A 17,200-nucleotide genomic window follows, 5' to 3' on the forward strand; every position below is an offset into this window, starting at 1 on the left:
CAAATCATAAGCAACTTTGCATTACTGACAAACTGATATGGACTTACAATTCTGCACCCGTTGTCAAAAATGTATAGTAAGAGAATATAGTACGCATAAAATAGTTTAGGCCATACCTTGCAAAGGTACCACTACCTTTGACATTTGGTCATGTTACAGACACTATCATCAATAGCCTTTGTTGGGATTTCACTTGATAAACCAATACAAAGTAGTGCAAAAAATTGTGATGTGGTTGGAAAATAATCCATAGCTGGCAAAAAGTGTGTATGTACTCAGGTTCTGCAAAGTTAATACGTCACAGCGGTGCCTTACCGAGCAGCTACAGATGAAAGTCTCTACCGGCTTCTGCGAAATCTTTGCAAAACAGCATAAGCTGAGGCAAATCGAGTAAAGAGTGAATGTGGACAATTTTCAAGTCTTGCCCAAGATTCTAAATTAGATTTAGACTCATGAATTCGACTGGGTCATTCTATCAAGTGCATCTGTTTTGATCTTAACCATTTCATTGTGGCTCTGGCTACATGATTAGCAAACTTTTTTTTTTTGCCATTGTGTTTGGGGTGAATGTGCAGAGAAAGCTTTCGACTACAAGCAGTGCTGTGCTTGAAGACCCCAAAAAGTCAATGATGGTCTACAGTGACCAGGACACCTTTTTCCATATATTTGATGTGTCCCCTTAAGGCAAACAGGACTTCCGAAGGCTCTTTTGTCAACACTATTCCGTAAATGCTGGATTAGTAGAACCAAAAAGCTAGTAGTTGTCTTGTCGACATACTCTTCCACCTGAGTTGTTGATCTCCTCCACAGTAACAATGTGCCTCTTGAGTTTTTTCTCTGATTGATACTCTCCTTACTGAACCTGTCACTATGAACTTGAAAGCCATATATCCATAGGTCAGCAGCTATACTTTTTCCAACGATGGGTTGAGAGCAATGCTAATTCAGATGTTGAAACTAGCTTACTGATGAAGCTAACTGACGATGCTGCAATTTAACTTAGGACTACGACACTAAAGGCGTTTGTGGTGGCAGCATGTTGGGGTAGATGTGTCAAATTAGTTCTGATACAGATTAATTTTGAAAAGTGCTCATCATTTCTTCCAAACTTCACATTTATGCACTGCTTTGCGTTGATCTATAACACAACATTCCAGTGGAAAACATTTAGGTTTTGAGGTTGGCAAAGGTGAGGAGATGTGGAAAAGCCCAAGAGGCATCAGTGTTTAACAGAACACTGTGGATAGCGGGATCAAATCGGTGACCCCACAATAAAACAGCAAGACATGAGGAACTCAGGTCTCATTGCACAGAGCCACTGTTCAGTTAAACCTTAACATTTTTGTTGTGATTAAGCCGCTCGTTTACACACCACCAGTGACTGGAGCCTCTCACACCAGCACTTTTGACACTTTTCTGTAACCCCCCCCCCCCAGGTGTGAAGTACTCTGCTTGTATGAAAGCGCACATGCGCAGAACTCACAGCTTCAGGGTTTCTTCTGCGCATGTGTGGGTAGATAACAAAAACAATGGCGGATAGCATCGTGATGTGTTGAGCTGCTTAACGTGTTCAGTTTAACACAGCGTGTGTTACGTGAGCGCTTCGTTCGTGGGAGACAGATACAGGTTATTTTCCCACAATGAGGCACTAGCTAGTGAGGTGGAACTAAGGGTCAAAAGCGCAGATGCATTCAATGACATGCTGAAACCACAGCACCATCTAATGGCCTGGCATGACAACTGCAGTTGACCCGAAGTGCCTTGGCGGTGCCATTGAAACATGGACCTTTTTTCCCCAGTTGACATAAAAAAAACACCAGCAGTTTCCAGGCAGCAATCTCGTGTAAACCTGAGTGAGCTGGTCTCACTATAATTTAATGCCCACAACCTTAAGTAAGAAGGAAAATCTAAAGTTTCAACCAAAACTTTTTATGTGCAGTCAACCACATTATCAAAGAAGCCAGAGATGAAAGATTCACAACTCATAGCACTCCTGTAGACTTGTGGTATAAGCTCGATACCACAATTATCCTGAAATTTAGACAAAATCTAACTAAAGAGAGAACTCTGATCAAAGTGGTTAAAGGCTAGCATCACCTGCAGCTGGAATGCCAAAGAGAAACATACAGGCTACATGTATGTTCTCTGGGTATTCTAGATTAAAAATACAGATAGGACAACTGATGGTAGACTCTTTAAAAGAAGGCAGACAAACGGGGACTGCTTTGTATTTGTAATATGCTAAACAAATCCTACTAAAATGGATATATTAAGCATATTTTTGTATCTCGTAAGGTTTTATTAACTGCTGCAACATTAAGTTTGATCAGAAATTTACAAGACTTTATTTAAAAAATAATAATAATGTAGTTTCTCTGTCAACAAAAGCGAAGGACTACTTCGAATTTGTTCCACTGAAAGCTTCTACAGTATTCCCCGCACCACCATCCCTCCCCCGAAGCCTCACCTCTCCACTCCTGCTCATGTGTTTGTGTGTGTCTCTGTGGTGGCTGTACACTCCCAGCAGAGCACCTATTAGTCTTGGCCCTAACAGACAGCTCGAGTCAAAGATGAACCACGAGGCACTTCCTCTCGTAAATCAGCAGCCCCGCACTAAGCTGGGAAACAGCTGCTCCGCGCAAGCTCGGCGGCTGCTCTCCCTTCCAAATGGGAGGGTGCAAAGATAGTGTGTGTGTGTGTGTGTGTGTGCGCGCGCGGAGGGAGTTGGTGGGATACAGGAAGTGACCTTGTGACCCTGCCTCCTGGCTCTGGTGTCAGATTTCAGTACTAAGGGAGGAGGTAAGTGGTGGCTTAGAATAAAATGTCTTTAAGCTAACCTAAGGTGGAGATCTATCTGCTGTCGCAGGTATGCATAACAGAAGACTAATATTAAATCCTGAGCAAATGAGATGCAGTTTGTGAATGTTTTATGCAGAAGAACAGCAGTACAGGTCATCATTTTACGTTTCACTTCGGCGGATTCCTGCGTTAAGCTTTTAAATTACATAAGATTTGTAGATGGTAGAAGATTAGACACTGTCATGTCTAGTTTGGTGTATTGTGATATTTTAAGCACAGCCCTTTATTAGGATGCCAAAGTTTCAAAAGGTGAAATTCACTCCAGCCCTGGTTAGTCCGCTTTAATCAAACTCCAGTTAGTTTGTCTACAAAGTCCAGTCTGTTAAGAGAAGTGTGAATGTGTAATCAAACTCTGATGCAGACCAAAAAAGCAAACTCTGGTCCGCCTAAAAACCCAGGTCTCGGTTCGGTTGAAATGAACAGTAGCAGAATTCAAATGCATATGGAAACCGCTCCGAATGCAGGAAGCAAACTGCATTCTAGGTAAATACAACCAAAACCAACCGAAAAGTCTAGTGCTAGTGCTATCGCCAGCGGGAACATGTTGCTCAATTAGTTTGGTTCATTTGGCACAATAAAAACAAACAGCACTACATGAAACTACAAGAAATGCTGCAATTTTGGTCACAAAATAAAGTCAAGTCTACCGCACTAGCAAGTGTGAAAACATCATAAAAGTATCACAGCATTCTTGGTATATTTTGACTTTTTAGTCTACTAATTTTGAGAAAAAAATTGTAGCCTGACCTTAATGCTTGGACAACATTAAATTCACTGACTTTAATGTTGTCAGAAGTTGTAAAACACGTTTGACAAACAAGATGGTGATCCTGGGTGTGCTGATGTCACTGAACTATGGAGACCCAAGTAGTGCATTGGTGAAAAAAAATTGGATTTATCACCCAGCCCTACTTTATGTCATATATTCTGTATGAAGGAACATTTTTGAAACTTTTTAAAACCGTGATGGTGACACTGGTAACCAGTTTTTAAGACCAGGTTCTATGTATGCCAAAACTCTACGACAGTCCGGGCCATTCTCAGACTCTATGAAAGTGGCATGATGTTGTGTTGCAGCAACTGTTTTATCCTTTGTTGCAGCATAAACAAAAGAAAAGCAGCAACATGATTACCTGGCCAAATAACACCACCAGTAAGGGTCTACTTCTTCTGTTTAGCTTCTGATGATTGTGATAACAGATGCACTTCTAGAGCAACAAAATCTACTTCACCGCATCATAAACTTCTGTAAAGTCAAAGTCCTTCCAACCCATGAGAGCTGAAGGTCTCAAGTAAGTGTCAAGTGAAATCTGTCCTGCTCAGTTCAGGATTATTAGAGCTTAGTGATTTGAATCTGATTGTTTTAGCGTTGGGGCAGACGCTGCCCCAATCCGCCTGTCGATCTCCCGTTCCCTTCTTCCCTCATTCGTGAACAAGATCCCCAGATACTTTAACTTCTCCACTTGAGGCAGGACGACCCCCCTGACCCGGAGAAAGCACTCTACCCTTTTCCGGCTCAAGACCATGGCCTCGGATTTGGAGGCACTGAGCCTCATCCCGGCCGCTTCACACTCGGCTGCGAACCGCTCCAGCGAGAGCTGCAGATCACAATCTGATGAAGCCAACAGGACCACATCCTCCGCAAAAAGCAGAGATGCGATCTTAATGCCACCAAAACGGATCCCCTCAACACCTCGGCTGTGCCTAGAAATTCTGTCCATGAAAGTAATGAACAGAATCGGTGACAAAGGGCAGCCTTGGCGGAGTCCAACTCTCACTGGAAACGAACCCGACTTACTGCCGGCAATGCGGACCAGACTCTGACACCGGTCATACAGGGACCTGACAGCCCGTAACAAAGGGCCCGGTACCCCATACTCCCGGAGAACCCCCTACACGGCCCCCCTGGGGACACGGTCGAACGCCTTCTCCAAGTCCACAAGACACATGTAGACTGGTTGGGCGAACTCCCAGAACCCTCCAGGACCTGCTGAGGGTGTAGAGCTGGTCCAGTGTTCCAGGACAAAAACCACACTGCTCTTCCTGAATCCGAGGTTCGACTATCCGACGGATCCTCCTCTCCAGGAGCCCTGAATAGACCTTACCAGGGAGGCTTAAGAGTGTGACTCCCCAGTAATTGAAGCACACCCTCCGGTCCCCCTTTTTAAACAGAAATGGATCCTGGTCTTTTACAAAAAACAATAGAAAAGCCCTACAACCACTAAAATCTGACACTATTCCATTTTTGTTTACATTTTCTGAAGAAGAAGAAAGTTGCGCTCAATGTCTTCTTCAGAGGTTTTTGTGCCATTTCCTTCAATGATTCTTGGCGCAGCGCCACCACAGGCGAGAGGTGTGAGGTTTATCAAGTTTTTCAATGAGTTTGGTTTGTTTGATAAAATGTAATATAAAAGAGAACTGCAACACCTGAAAACATAACAATTTTAGTCCCCATTAGAGCCGAGTCCACCTTTCAGGTGTGAAAAGACCCTTAGAGTAACAAGATTTAAAGTTTTGTTATCATGTGAATGGAAAATTAAGAAACAAAACACATTAGGGATTTATTTATTTTTTGTCCTTGTCAAAGAAAACCACTTCATGACTTGAACTTCCTCATCAACATCACACATGCTCCCCTCTGCCCCACGACCCTGCAGTGGGCCCCGCAGCCAGCTCATACCTCAAACTACGACCCCCGATAGAAGATTACAATCAATGTTGCATAGTTCTTTAAAGAGTAACTTAGTTGCTTCTTTTGGAGGAAGAGGAGTGAGTTGAAACATCGCCTTGCATGCTGAATGTAAGAGCTCACCCCACGCTGAACACTCTGAAACATGTTGCACAATAAAAGTTGGCTCTGCGACTTCCTCCGCCGCCCGCTCAGCTCAGAGATGCATCAACTTTGACCCTGTCTAACAAACAGACCAGCATGGTGCAAGGCAACCACATATGTCCGGACTAAAACCAGCAGCGTGAATGCATCGCCGTGCATGAGTGAGATTCCGTTTTTATGCATTTGTCGAGGGGGAAAGAAAAAAAACCCCAAAGAAGTTTTAATGTTTTGGACTCATTTTCTTAGGGACTCTGTTTATAAAAAAAAAAAAGATGCTTACAGTGAAAACATCGTCATCCCCCAGTTCTCCCTCGTTCTGGAGTGCCGTAGAGGAAGTCGTGGAGCCTGCGGAGAGGGAAACATCGCAGTGAGCAGCTCGGAAAACTCAGCTCTATCGTTCATCTCTTTTAAAGTTGCACTTGCAGCAATAACCGACTGTCAGGTTTTACAGCTTCTGAATGTAAACTTCCTCATCCTGTCGCATTATCAAAACTTTCGAAAAACTATTTTCGGAACACGTTTCTCCGCATACTTTGACCTCATTCATTTCCTCGCCACGACCGACCGGTTTTACCTGCCGTGTTTTGGACACCGCCCACTAAACACCTCTAATCATGAACCGGAGAGGAGCTTTCTTGTCTCTCCGACTTTCTAGAACTCTTAACTTCAACACGGAAGAAATGGACACTTATTCAGTTCGAGATACACAAATTACAGTTCTGTTGTCAATTTCCAGTTTTTTTTTTATCTTTAATCTGATTTTAGTAGAGCAACATTTCTCCTTAACCCTTGTATGTAGAAATGGGGTCCAACCGGCCCCACACATGTAAAGCTTGTATCATTTGCCATGGTCCTCTATGTTTGCCTCAGTCCTCGCATGCACAAGGGTTAAGAACTATAAATTACATTGATATTAGGATATGTCAGACTGCATGAGATGGTTTTCAAATGATTTTTGATTATTCAATAATTATTAAATGATTGAGGCAGAATATTTACATTTTATATTAGCATTGGCAACTGTGACTGTGTTTATTCTCGACAAAATGAAGACCCTTTGACCTTAACATAAATTTCCACTCAAAAGAATTGCTTTCCCCACTTTAACCTTCCTGTTATCTGCTAAACTGACACTCTCTTTTTAAGTACTAGTCTGAATAAATGGCCAATAAGACTTAAGAAAATCTAATTTCCTCTTTAAATCACTTGTCATACCTTGTATTCTTCCACTGGGTACGGAATAAACAAATGACCATGGCAGAAATTTAGCCCAGAAAAACGTCTTGTTCGTGAGGCAACATGTTTTTTATTTACCAAGAAGTTTTGCACAGGGTTTTGTGAAGAAACAGCTGCTGAAAATGTCAAATTTGTAGATATTTGTATCCAGCATTACAATTTATTAATATCAGATTAAAAAAAACTCGCTAATTATTAAACTGAATGTAGTTTAAATAATAACACCTATTTACAGTCATCTGTAGTTTACTAATAAGTAGAGGTGTGCCGATCGATCGGTCACCTATCATAATCAGCCGATTTTCGTGAAAAAGTGCATGATCAGTGATCGGCGATCATTGGCTCTTGTTGCTGATACCGATCACCTGCATCTCATTTCGCAGCCTGCCTGTGCAGCTGGTCTCCTCTTTCCTTCACACTGCACAAACGTGCAGCAACAAATCCTAAGCGATGAGGAACTATAACGCACTGAGTGAATGGGGAAGTTTGCGTGTTGCAGCGGAAAATTGAAGCACATCAAAATGTATCAATACAACGAAGCTAATACGACATAAAAACAATGCCATACTTGACGGAGTTTGGCTACATCGAGGCTCACTGCAGTAAAAAAGACATACGGAGGATCAGATAGCAGGTAAAGCAGCGCACAGCTACAAACATTCACCCAGATTAGCATGACGGTCAGAAAGCTAAACAAATAACCCGCAAAATTATTTAAGTCTTCGAGCTGCGATGTAAGACGCTGGTTCTGTTCTCGCCGTTGAACAGCTGCTACGCGCTACAGGTAGTAATATTTCACAGGAGCGCCGCTTCTTCTCCACCTGGTAGTGACTCTCACACTAAACCTCTGTTTAAAGCTGCAGCATCTAACCTAAAAAAATACATTTTACATACGTATTAAAACTTTCGCTGTTCTAACATGAGACAGATAATCTCTAAAAAAAATAATCRATCTCCTCCCTGYTCTGCATAATTACTCCGCTCAGTCAGAAACAGCCACTCAGAACTAGCAGTAATCAGCTAGCCGCCATGCTATCAGGAAGTTTTCATTCAGTAACTCTGGATTGTTTATTGTAATGGAACCTGTATTTGCCTTTGAATGTTAAGTTTTATACTTGAATTTTTTTGGCAATGTTGAGAGGTTTTATTTTTGGCTCTTTGCATTATTTAGCCTCTTCAGAGCCTTCATATGTTATCAGTCTGTTAAAGATAGTATTATTGATAGCAGTACAATTTGCACAATGCCTGTTTTGTTTAGTTTTCTTTGTGGAAAAAGTTATTAAAAACACGTTTTTGTCTAAATTAAGGTGAATTCATGGTTCCTTTTTCCACATAATGTAACCGGTAGTGTTTTTGATTAAAAAAAAAAAAAATTACATGATCGGTATCGGTGATTGGCCCTCATGGGTGATCGGTATCGGCAGGAAAAAACCTGATCAGCACATCTCTACTAATAAGTAAAGAACAAATCCTTCATTTAACATACAATTTATGCTGGTCAAGCCATATAATTACCTAAAATAATAGTTTTTTTTATCATTATATTTATTGTTATACCACAAAATATTACGATCAAATTCTAAGTTCATATCACCCACCCCTATAGCCGAATAAGTACTGACACAGCAAATGTTTACCTGCTTATTACAGCCAGGCATAAAGTCAACATCTGACGTAGTCAAACCAGTATCAAACACGCTGAATTAGCATTTTCTTGTTTTGCTAAATTTTAAACGTTCGCTCAAAATTTGCATGAGAATTCAATGGAAACACAGCTGGTGACGACCAACCAAACCCACAGTCCAGCACAGCATACCTTCCGCCAGGTCTTCAATTGCTTTGTGCACCCCTCTGTCGAAGGCTCTGGCATCAGCTGGACACTGGAACGACAGACCGCACCGCCTGTCCTCCACCTTCCAGTGGTGAAATGTCGGCATTGCGATGGTGTACACTATGTCCTTCCTCAGTGGACAGTCCAGGATCACCTGTGCGTCCGGCCAGTAGCAACTCAGCATCACTTCCCACAGCCAAAAACCAAAACACAAACGTTCAGGGTATTTTTATGTCTTACCTGTTTGTCACGCAGCCGTTCCCCCCGGATGACGAACTGGGAACTGCTGGAGCCGGAGAGATGCGTCACCTCCGTAGGAAGGAGGCGACAGACGCCCACCCGGGTGAGGGCCCCCCCATCCTGAGCCAGCCAGCCGCCGCTTGAGTCGTCCCGCGTCATCACCACCGCTTTCACACGCACGATGTAGCTGTCACTGGACGGAAGGATGAAAGAAAGGTGGAAGATTGTTAGAACGGGGTCATCAGTGTGACATTTGTGTTTGTCTCAATCTTAAAATGCTAATTACAGGAAACCGACCGTGCTTTAGGAAAAGTCTTAACTGACTCATCGTTTGAATCATCATTTGGAAAAAGTCTTTAGGGTTATTAGATGATTACTTTGTTAAAGTACAGTCTAGTTTGCAAGTATGTGTTAAAGCTGCTTCAAGTGCGAACCACTTCCTTCCGTAGTAAAAACAGAACAACGGGCAAATCAATACAAAAATGCTTTACTTTATTTTAAAGAAACTAAGAAAAAAAAACAACAATTATTTCAAATATTAAACAAAAAACATCCTTCAGATAAATTGTTAATATTCAAATTCTGTTTGTCAAAGCTGAAAATGCTGCAAAGTCAAAGTGGACTTAATGCCACAGACGTTTTGTGCAGCATTGGATTCACACCCTGACAGACTGTTTGAGGGCGTCGCAAGTCACGACTTTGTTCGGTCCTCAGTGCTGAAGTGGGAGGTGTTGCACCAGGATAAGTCAGCATTAAAAACACGCACGCACACACACACTTGCGTGGCTATCTTTGTGGGAATTTTCCATTGACTTCCATTCATTTTCTACAGCCTAGAACAGGGGTCGGCAATCCTACCAGAGTTGCAGGGCCAGAGTCCTGCAACTCTGGCCCTCGAGTTGCAGGACTAGTCAGAGTCCTGCAACTCTTAGATGTCTCCCTGGTAGAACACACCTGAATCCAACAGCTGAATCACCTCCTCTTTTCAGGCAAATTCTCCAGAGTCCTGCTAACGACCTTATTATTTGACTCAGGTGTGTTGAAGTAGAGACACATCTAAAAGTTGCAGGAGACTGGCCCTCGAGGCCTGGAGTTGCCCACCCCTGGCCTAGACCTCACCCTAGGTTCCCCTTGTGGGGACCAGGCTTCGGTCCCCACAAGGTGCAGTGGGTCCCTACAGCATAGTATGTGTCAGGAAAATGGTCCCCACAATGTATTACAAACAAACGTGCACACACACAGTAAACTAATGGAAACAGAGCTCAATGTTCAAACTCTCATGGCCAGGAGTCATAATCTTAACAGGAATATTTCAGAATGACATGAACACAACTTCAAGTGGCGGTGTTGAATCTCCTTTGGTACTTGACTTGATCGCATCCCATGTAGTTAACAGACAGTTTGTCATTTTTGTTTTCTGCATTATGAATTATAAAAATTTCAGCGTTGGGATTTTAAATAATTAAGTGGAATGTACAGATACGTTGCAAAAACTGAGGCCGTGCAAGTAACTGAATTTACTAAATAAAACAGCCACATAGCTGTGAAGATGTTCTTTTTGGACTGCAATATTGCAAAACATTTTTATTCCAAACTGCATAAAAAAAAAAAACATAGCTGCTGCTTGGGCCTACAATAAGTGATAGCAGCTTCCTGGTTTCAATAGTTTTATTCAAAAAGGCCTCAACTTCACCAGCACATAAATACTTAGAGCTGCTATCCGTAGTCTCACCGTGTCGCTATTCATCTGAGAGAATAACACTCAAACCTGCCCAACTAGAGGGTATTCTATGCCATTAAACATCTTTTGATGTTTTTAGAAACACTTCCTGCAGTAGGACTGGTTTGTCTCACATATCCTGCAGAATAAGGTTTATTTTGTATTTTTTATGTACTTTTAATTAGATCACAACTACAGGGTAAATTAAAATGATCTATTCTGATATGTGTTAAAGGTTTCCGCCAGAAAACTTGCTAAGCCCGGTGGTTGAGCTATAGGGCAGACATTCATTCACCATTCCGATGTGCTTTAGAATTAAAAAATGTTTTAAGTTGACAGGAAATTTTTAAATATCACTTGATAAATATGTGTTATTGAAAAATTGGAAGATTAATACCTGAACACCAACAATAAAGTCTTAAAAAATGCAAACATTTTAAAAAGACTTAAAAAAAAAAACCCCCACCAATGCTTAGCTTGGTTTTTGCACGAGTAAAGCCTGGCGGCCCTCCAGGCTTATAATACTCTGAGGGAAACCCTGCGTGTTGCTGATCCCCAGCATATTATTAAGAAATTGTGGCCGTTTCCTTTGGTGTTTTAGAAGGCAACTGCAGTAAAACAAGAAATCAGTTCTGTTACTCCAAATAAGGAAGCAGAGCAATTAGATATCTAAAATGTTAATCTCTGTTTTATGTAAGTTACTTCATAAGAAGCAAATATAAAGGTGAAAGTAAGATGAAGTGAGCATAAACAGATGTTAAAGAAATAGTATGCTTCTTTGTTTCCACATGCAATTTGTGTGTCAAGCCAATAAATTATTGTGTCTTGGAAGTTAAACAATTTAAATTAGTGACACGATTGAATATGTCACGATTGTTTTTATTATTATTCTTTATCTGCTGTCGTGTCTATCTAATATGTAGGACCTGATTGCTTTCAAGTTATGCTTCAATTAAAACTTCACATCTGAAAAACACAGAGGCAGTTTGTCATATTTGTAAAGATCTAAGACTGCAATACAATTAAATTATACATTCCAAGCACCAAATCAAGGTTCCCATTTGTATTTCGGCAAAGGCTACTAGCAAACAGCTAGATGCAACAATGTTTTAAAAAATTGCTTTCAAATCGCTAAAATCTTCTAGCAGATGTACAGCTTGTGAAGTGACAGACATTTTCTCTGACTGAATGGTGGACAGAAAACCACAGTGCTGTACCTCCCCCACCTACTGCTGCACAGCGCCAAACAGGTAACAAACGAAGCCAGTAAACTGTTCCCACACTGTCAAGAAAAAAAAAGTTAGACTGAAAATATTTCTGGTTGCAATAAATCTAGACAGAACCCTGCAGGTTTTCTGTAAAGAAGCAGAATGCAGGCTAGCAACTCTGCTAGCTAGCCCGATTACTTGGCTAAACAAAAGCAGCAGAACAGCAAAAAGGGATATCATCAAGCAAAATACTCATTTCAAAATTTGTACTAAATTACCATATGTTTAGTCTATATTGTGAGAAGAAAATAAATATTGCAGATACCATTGTTATACAGTAACTGTAATTTTGAAATATAGCTATTTTTTTTGTTTAAAAGGGGATTCCATCCATCCATCCATCCATCCATCCATCCATCCATCCATCCATCCATCCATCCATCCATCCATCCATCCATCCATCCATCCATCCATCCNCATCCATCCATCCATCCATCCATCCATCCATCCATCCATCCATCCATCCATCCATCCATCCATCCATCCATCCATCCATCCATCCATCCATCCATTTTCTTTACACCCTTGTCCCTTAGTGGGGTTGGGAGCATTATGTTTTAAATTTTAGTTTTAATTTTTAGTGTTAATACTGTAAAAATTGACTTTTTTACTCAAGATTATCATACTGTGACAAACTCATGCCGTTCCAAATTTGCCTTTAAATGTAACATTTGCAGCCCAGGTGCCGTTTTTGAAAACGAAAGTAAATGTCTGGCAAGTTATCAAATTAGCCCAAGTTATGCTTTCAAATCTAAATGAGTGTTTCTATACTAAAACACTGAAAAGTCGCTTGGCAATAAAACTAATAACACTAGTAATCGGGGAAGTAGTTGCGTTCTTATCCCAGCTACTGATCGTTTAAGTAAGACGACAGCCAACTGGAGCCTGAATCAGACACACATCAAACCAACAAACAAGATAATGCAGCCACAGTTTAGTCTTGAGGAGCACAAAACAATACATGACAAAAAAAAAAAAAAAACAAACAAAAAAAACAAGCAGGAGACCGGAGGTGGAGCAGCAAACAAGAGCCATTCCCCAGCCTTAGCATGACAGCCACCACCCTCACGGGGACACAATGCACATGGTCCCAGTCCTCATGAACGACCCGACAATAACAGGATGTGCCTCTGTATATTGAATTGATGCTCTTTGTGTGTGTGTGTGTGTGTGTGTGTGTGTGTGTGTGTGTGTGTGTGTGTGCGTGTGTGTGTGGGTGTGTGTGTGTGTGAAGGGGTTGGGGGTTTGAGGAGGTATGGTAAAAGAGATATGGAGGAAGAGAGGCCGAGTGGGAGTGAATGGGAGAGGTGTTATATAATTAGCTTGCAGATAGTCCAAAGGATCTAATGCACACACACTCACTCACACACACACACACGCAAACACAGGTGGCAAAACTGGTTCACCAGCTCCCACCCACACACATTCATAAAAGTGACTGAATGACAGACTGGCTGACTGGGTGATAGCAGACAAACAGCCCATACAGAAAAGCAGCCACACAAACACCCACGTTTGTGCTTTTGTGTAAGACATGCATGCATGAAATGAGATGTTTTTTCTCCATCTAGCAACTACAAGTTGTTGTTTTTTTCCTTTGGACAATATGGGTGCAATAACTGAAAGGGTCACGTAAAAAAAAACAAAAAAAAGAAAAAAAAAGATGTTATGAAACAAACCAAACTGGGAGGTTCAACGGTGTTTACTGGCAGAGGACAGAGTTAGCCATAATGTCGGTGCGCAGGTGGAGTTGTACTTGTCATGTGAAAGCACGATGGGCGTAGGCAAAAAGTCATTCAGGTTCGTCTGTGTAGCTGGAAAACTTGAAAAGCAACAAAGGAAATAATAGAAATTTAAAATAGACACCTCAGTTACCTACTTGTGTTTCCATTAATCTAAACTAACTGCAAGCTAGCTTACACTGTACGCTAGCAAGCTGGCTTACAGTGGGAAGCTGTCTCACAGTTCTTTGGCTAAATGCCTAAAAGTCCTTATAAAAATAGGCCTCATGTGTTATACTTTTAAAATATCATATCTTGACTTCATTATTCCAACTAGAGAGATGTTAGCTTTGGATAAAATATCTTCCCATGTAGTAGATTGAGGTTACTTTGGTGGCAAATAAAGCATTTATGCAACCTTTGTAGCATACCAAAATAATAAAAAAAACAATACAGAGAAAATTCATCCTATTTCTATCAAAGGAATAAATAGCCTTGTTCCAGGCAACTACGATGGATTATCACTGTACGCCTCAAATAAAAACCACCAAAATAAGCACCTCAATCCAGCTATAGAATGAATAACACCCCAAACATAGAGCTCATTTTCCACATGTGGAGGCCAAATCTGAGCAAGGTCCATATGCTGCCAGAATTAGTTGACCCACATGCAGCAAAATGAGTCCAAACACCCAAAAACCAGTCTTCCCTAGTAATTACCACTGAACCAGAGCTCACCAACCAACATTAGAGCACTCCCACACAGACTACGTCATTATATGCCAACTACATGGGGCTGATGAGATCACTTCTAGTATTGCAGAAAGAACGATGATGTGTTCTTCTGCTTGAGCAACAATTTCTCCATTAACTGCTAGAAAAGCAGTTTATAAATAATTGTGCTAGCTAGCACGAGGAGTGAAAAACTACACAGCAGAAATGCAATCTTTTGCATAAGCAGCGACAAGAAAAAATACAGGTAAAATTTTGTTCTTGCCTAAGAACTTCTAAAAAAAAAAAGACCTACACTTGATTTTATTTAAATTAGAAAATGAACAAGGGTTCTGACTGGAGTTCAACACATTTATTGAAACGCTTTGGCTAAAATGAGACCAAACCAAAAATACAGCGCTTTTAAGTCCTTACTGCACAGATTATCAAACATTTTACCCCTTCAACTCTTCATGTAGTAAACAGGATAGCAATCTGACACTAGCTTGCTAAGCTACCTGAGTCAGCTGTTTACCAGCTACAGCGTTAAGTGTTACTTTTACAAACGTGACGTGTCCCTTTACCTTCCACTCAATAACTGTCCCTGTTTTTTAATGACTGAATATTTCTGAAAGGTGGCTGCGTTTCCATTACAAACGTGCGCAAAATTTTCAATATGTCGCTAATGTCAGCAAACCCCTCCCCCCCCCAAAAAAATCACAATTTCGTAATTGTGGTGTTTCCAGTAAAAAATAAACACAATTAAAATCACACGATAAGCTAACATCCACCAACTACTTCTGGTTGTCTTCATCATCTGGTTGTTGATCACGTGACTCGTGTGATGAAAAATAAAATGTTTCCATTACCGTATTTTCCGCCCTATAAGGCGCACCTAAAAACCTTCAATTTCCTCAAAAGCCGACAGTGCGCCTTATAATCCGGTGCGCCTTATTTATGGACCAATATTGAGCTACAACAGGTCTAGCAACTGCGGTAAGCAGCCGCAGACTTCATTTTCGCCCGTAGATGAAGAAGCGCGCGGTGCATGCTGGGATAGTTGTCAGAACGCTGGTTTGTTGTCTATTAATAAAGTTTGACTGACCTATCTACCTACCGACCGACTAGATTCAGGTCGTCTGCAGGTCATTTAGCGTCACGTTCTCGCGTCTATTCTATGCGCCTTATAATGCGGTGTGCCTTATATATAAAAAAAGTTTTAAAATAAGCCATTCATTGAAGGTGCTCCTTATAATCTGGTGTGTCTTATAGTGCGGAAAATATGGTACAGTTTAGCGAAGTAATACACTAAACTTCAGCAGAGAAGCCGTCTCATCCTTGCGTGAGTTTTTGGGCGCCGTGTGGCGCCGTGGTCGTAGCGTGCGCCCCGTATACACTACAGAGCTACAGACTTTGAGTCCCGTCCTCGGCTCGGTATCGTTCTCACGTATCTTTCCACAGCTCTCTATGTCTCCTTCCTGTCGAAGTATTGTATATACTTATATATACAAGTATGCTTACTTGTACTTATCTAGCAACAGGAGCACCTAGTTTACATACTTTAGATCAACAATAAATTATTTTTCTTCCTTTGCTCTTTCTCTTTCCTTTGGTTTGTTATTTTGTTTGTATTTCCTTTTAATCCCTGTAAAGCACTTTGTATTGCCTTGTTACTGAAAATGTGCTATATAAATAAAATGGCCTTACCATATTGTTGAATAAAGGTCATTAGTGCCAAATATATATATTAAAAAAGGAAAGGGAGATTTTTTTTTAAACTGGCATTTTTCCATTAAGTTGATTTTTTTGTAATTCCAGTTTGCACAGTTATATGGTTAATGGAAATGCAGCTAGTGAGTAAGACTTTCTTGTAAGTAAGGAAAAAAGTGTAGATACTTCCTTCAGCCAGCTGGCAGGCAGTGGGCAGCAATGGTTAGAGGAGAGGCAGCTTAGCGTTATTCTTTACAACTTCAGAAAACTCTAGAAAACTCTGGCGCTTTTTTTTTTTTAACTGAGTGTTCAAAATGGCACTTTGACTGCAGTAACATTTTATTAAACCAGCTCGTTCCGTGCGTTAAAGTAAATCAAGACAACATTACTTTGAACTCCAAGTCATTCATTCATTATTTTTGTCTCTGTAAAACTGCTATAGAAAATGTTTGCATTCGGAAATCCATACTGTTGCCTTTACATGACTCAAACACACATGACGAATCCAGATATAGCCCGACAGCATCCAAGCCATCCACATACAGAAATAAACACCAAATTCTGCAATAAATAGACACATGTGCTTTCAGATACACGATCCAGGCTATCAGCTCTCTGAGATGAACTCGTCACAGTTTTGTCCGTCTTGTGACCCATGTCTAGGGCCCCGTCTGCCGACGGGCCCTGTAATCTGTGGTTGGAACACACAGACAGCCACAACCAGCAGCAGAGCGCTGCTTTAATACCCTTGGAGGAGACYWRACAWCYTKKYWYARATGCACTCWCACWAACATTTARGAACTKTRAATCTAATTCTGTYCATGTMAAWGTTGCATGAAGCACTRATGCGSKGAAAAAAAAAAAAAAAAAAAAAAARMMRRAGGGCCGACAGCCGCTTTGAAAAAAGACGACCGATGCACTGCAGTCGTCCATTCATACAGATTCCAGCATAAAAACATCTTAGTTGATCACTTTTAACCCAGCATTAAAGTGGCTGTGAATTTTACTTGGCGTCACGACCAAATGTGAGTGATTACTCAGTTCGGACGGGCGATAAGCGGGGAGCGCACC

At 41.1% G+C, this 17,200-nt stretch overlaps 1 protein-coding gene across 1 annotated transcript in view; it reads right to left on the bottom strand.

Annotated features, from left to right (window-relative positions):
- spred2b (sprouty related EVH1 domain containing 2b) overlaps nucleotides 1–17,200 on the bottom strand; it is a 37,316-nt gene that overhangs the window by 5,646 nt on the left and 14,470 nt on the right. Inside the window, exons 2-4 of the mRNA XM_008428867.2 lie at nucleotides 9,000–9,192; nucleotides 8,745–8,913; nucleotides 5,973–6,037 (exon numbers count right to left, since the gene is read on the bottom strand). Of these exons, the coding sequence (XP_008427089.1) occupies nucleotides 5,973–6,037; nucleotides 8,745–8,913; nucleotides 9,000–9,192 (427 nt within the window). The remainder of the gene's footprint in view (nucleotides 1–5,972; nucleotides 6,038–8,744; nucleotides 8,914–8,999; nucleotides 9,193–17,200) is intronic.

This window comes from Poecilia reticulata, linkage group LG15 (assembly GCF_000633615.1).
Source record: "Poecilia reticulata strain Guanapo linkage group LG15, Guppy_female_1.0+MT, whole genome shotgun sequence".
Lineage (NCBI taxonomy): Eukaryota > Metazoa > Chordata > Actinopteri > Cyprinodontiformes > Poeciliidae > Poecilia > Poecilia reticulata.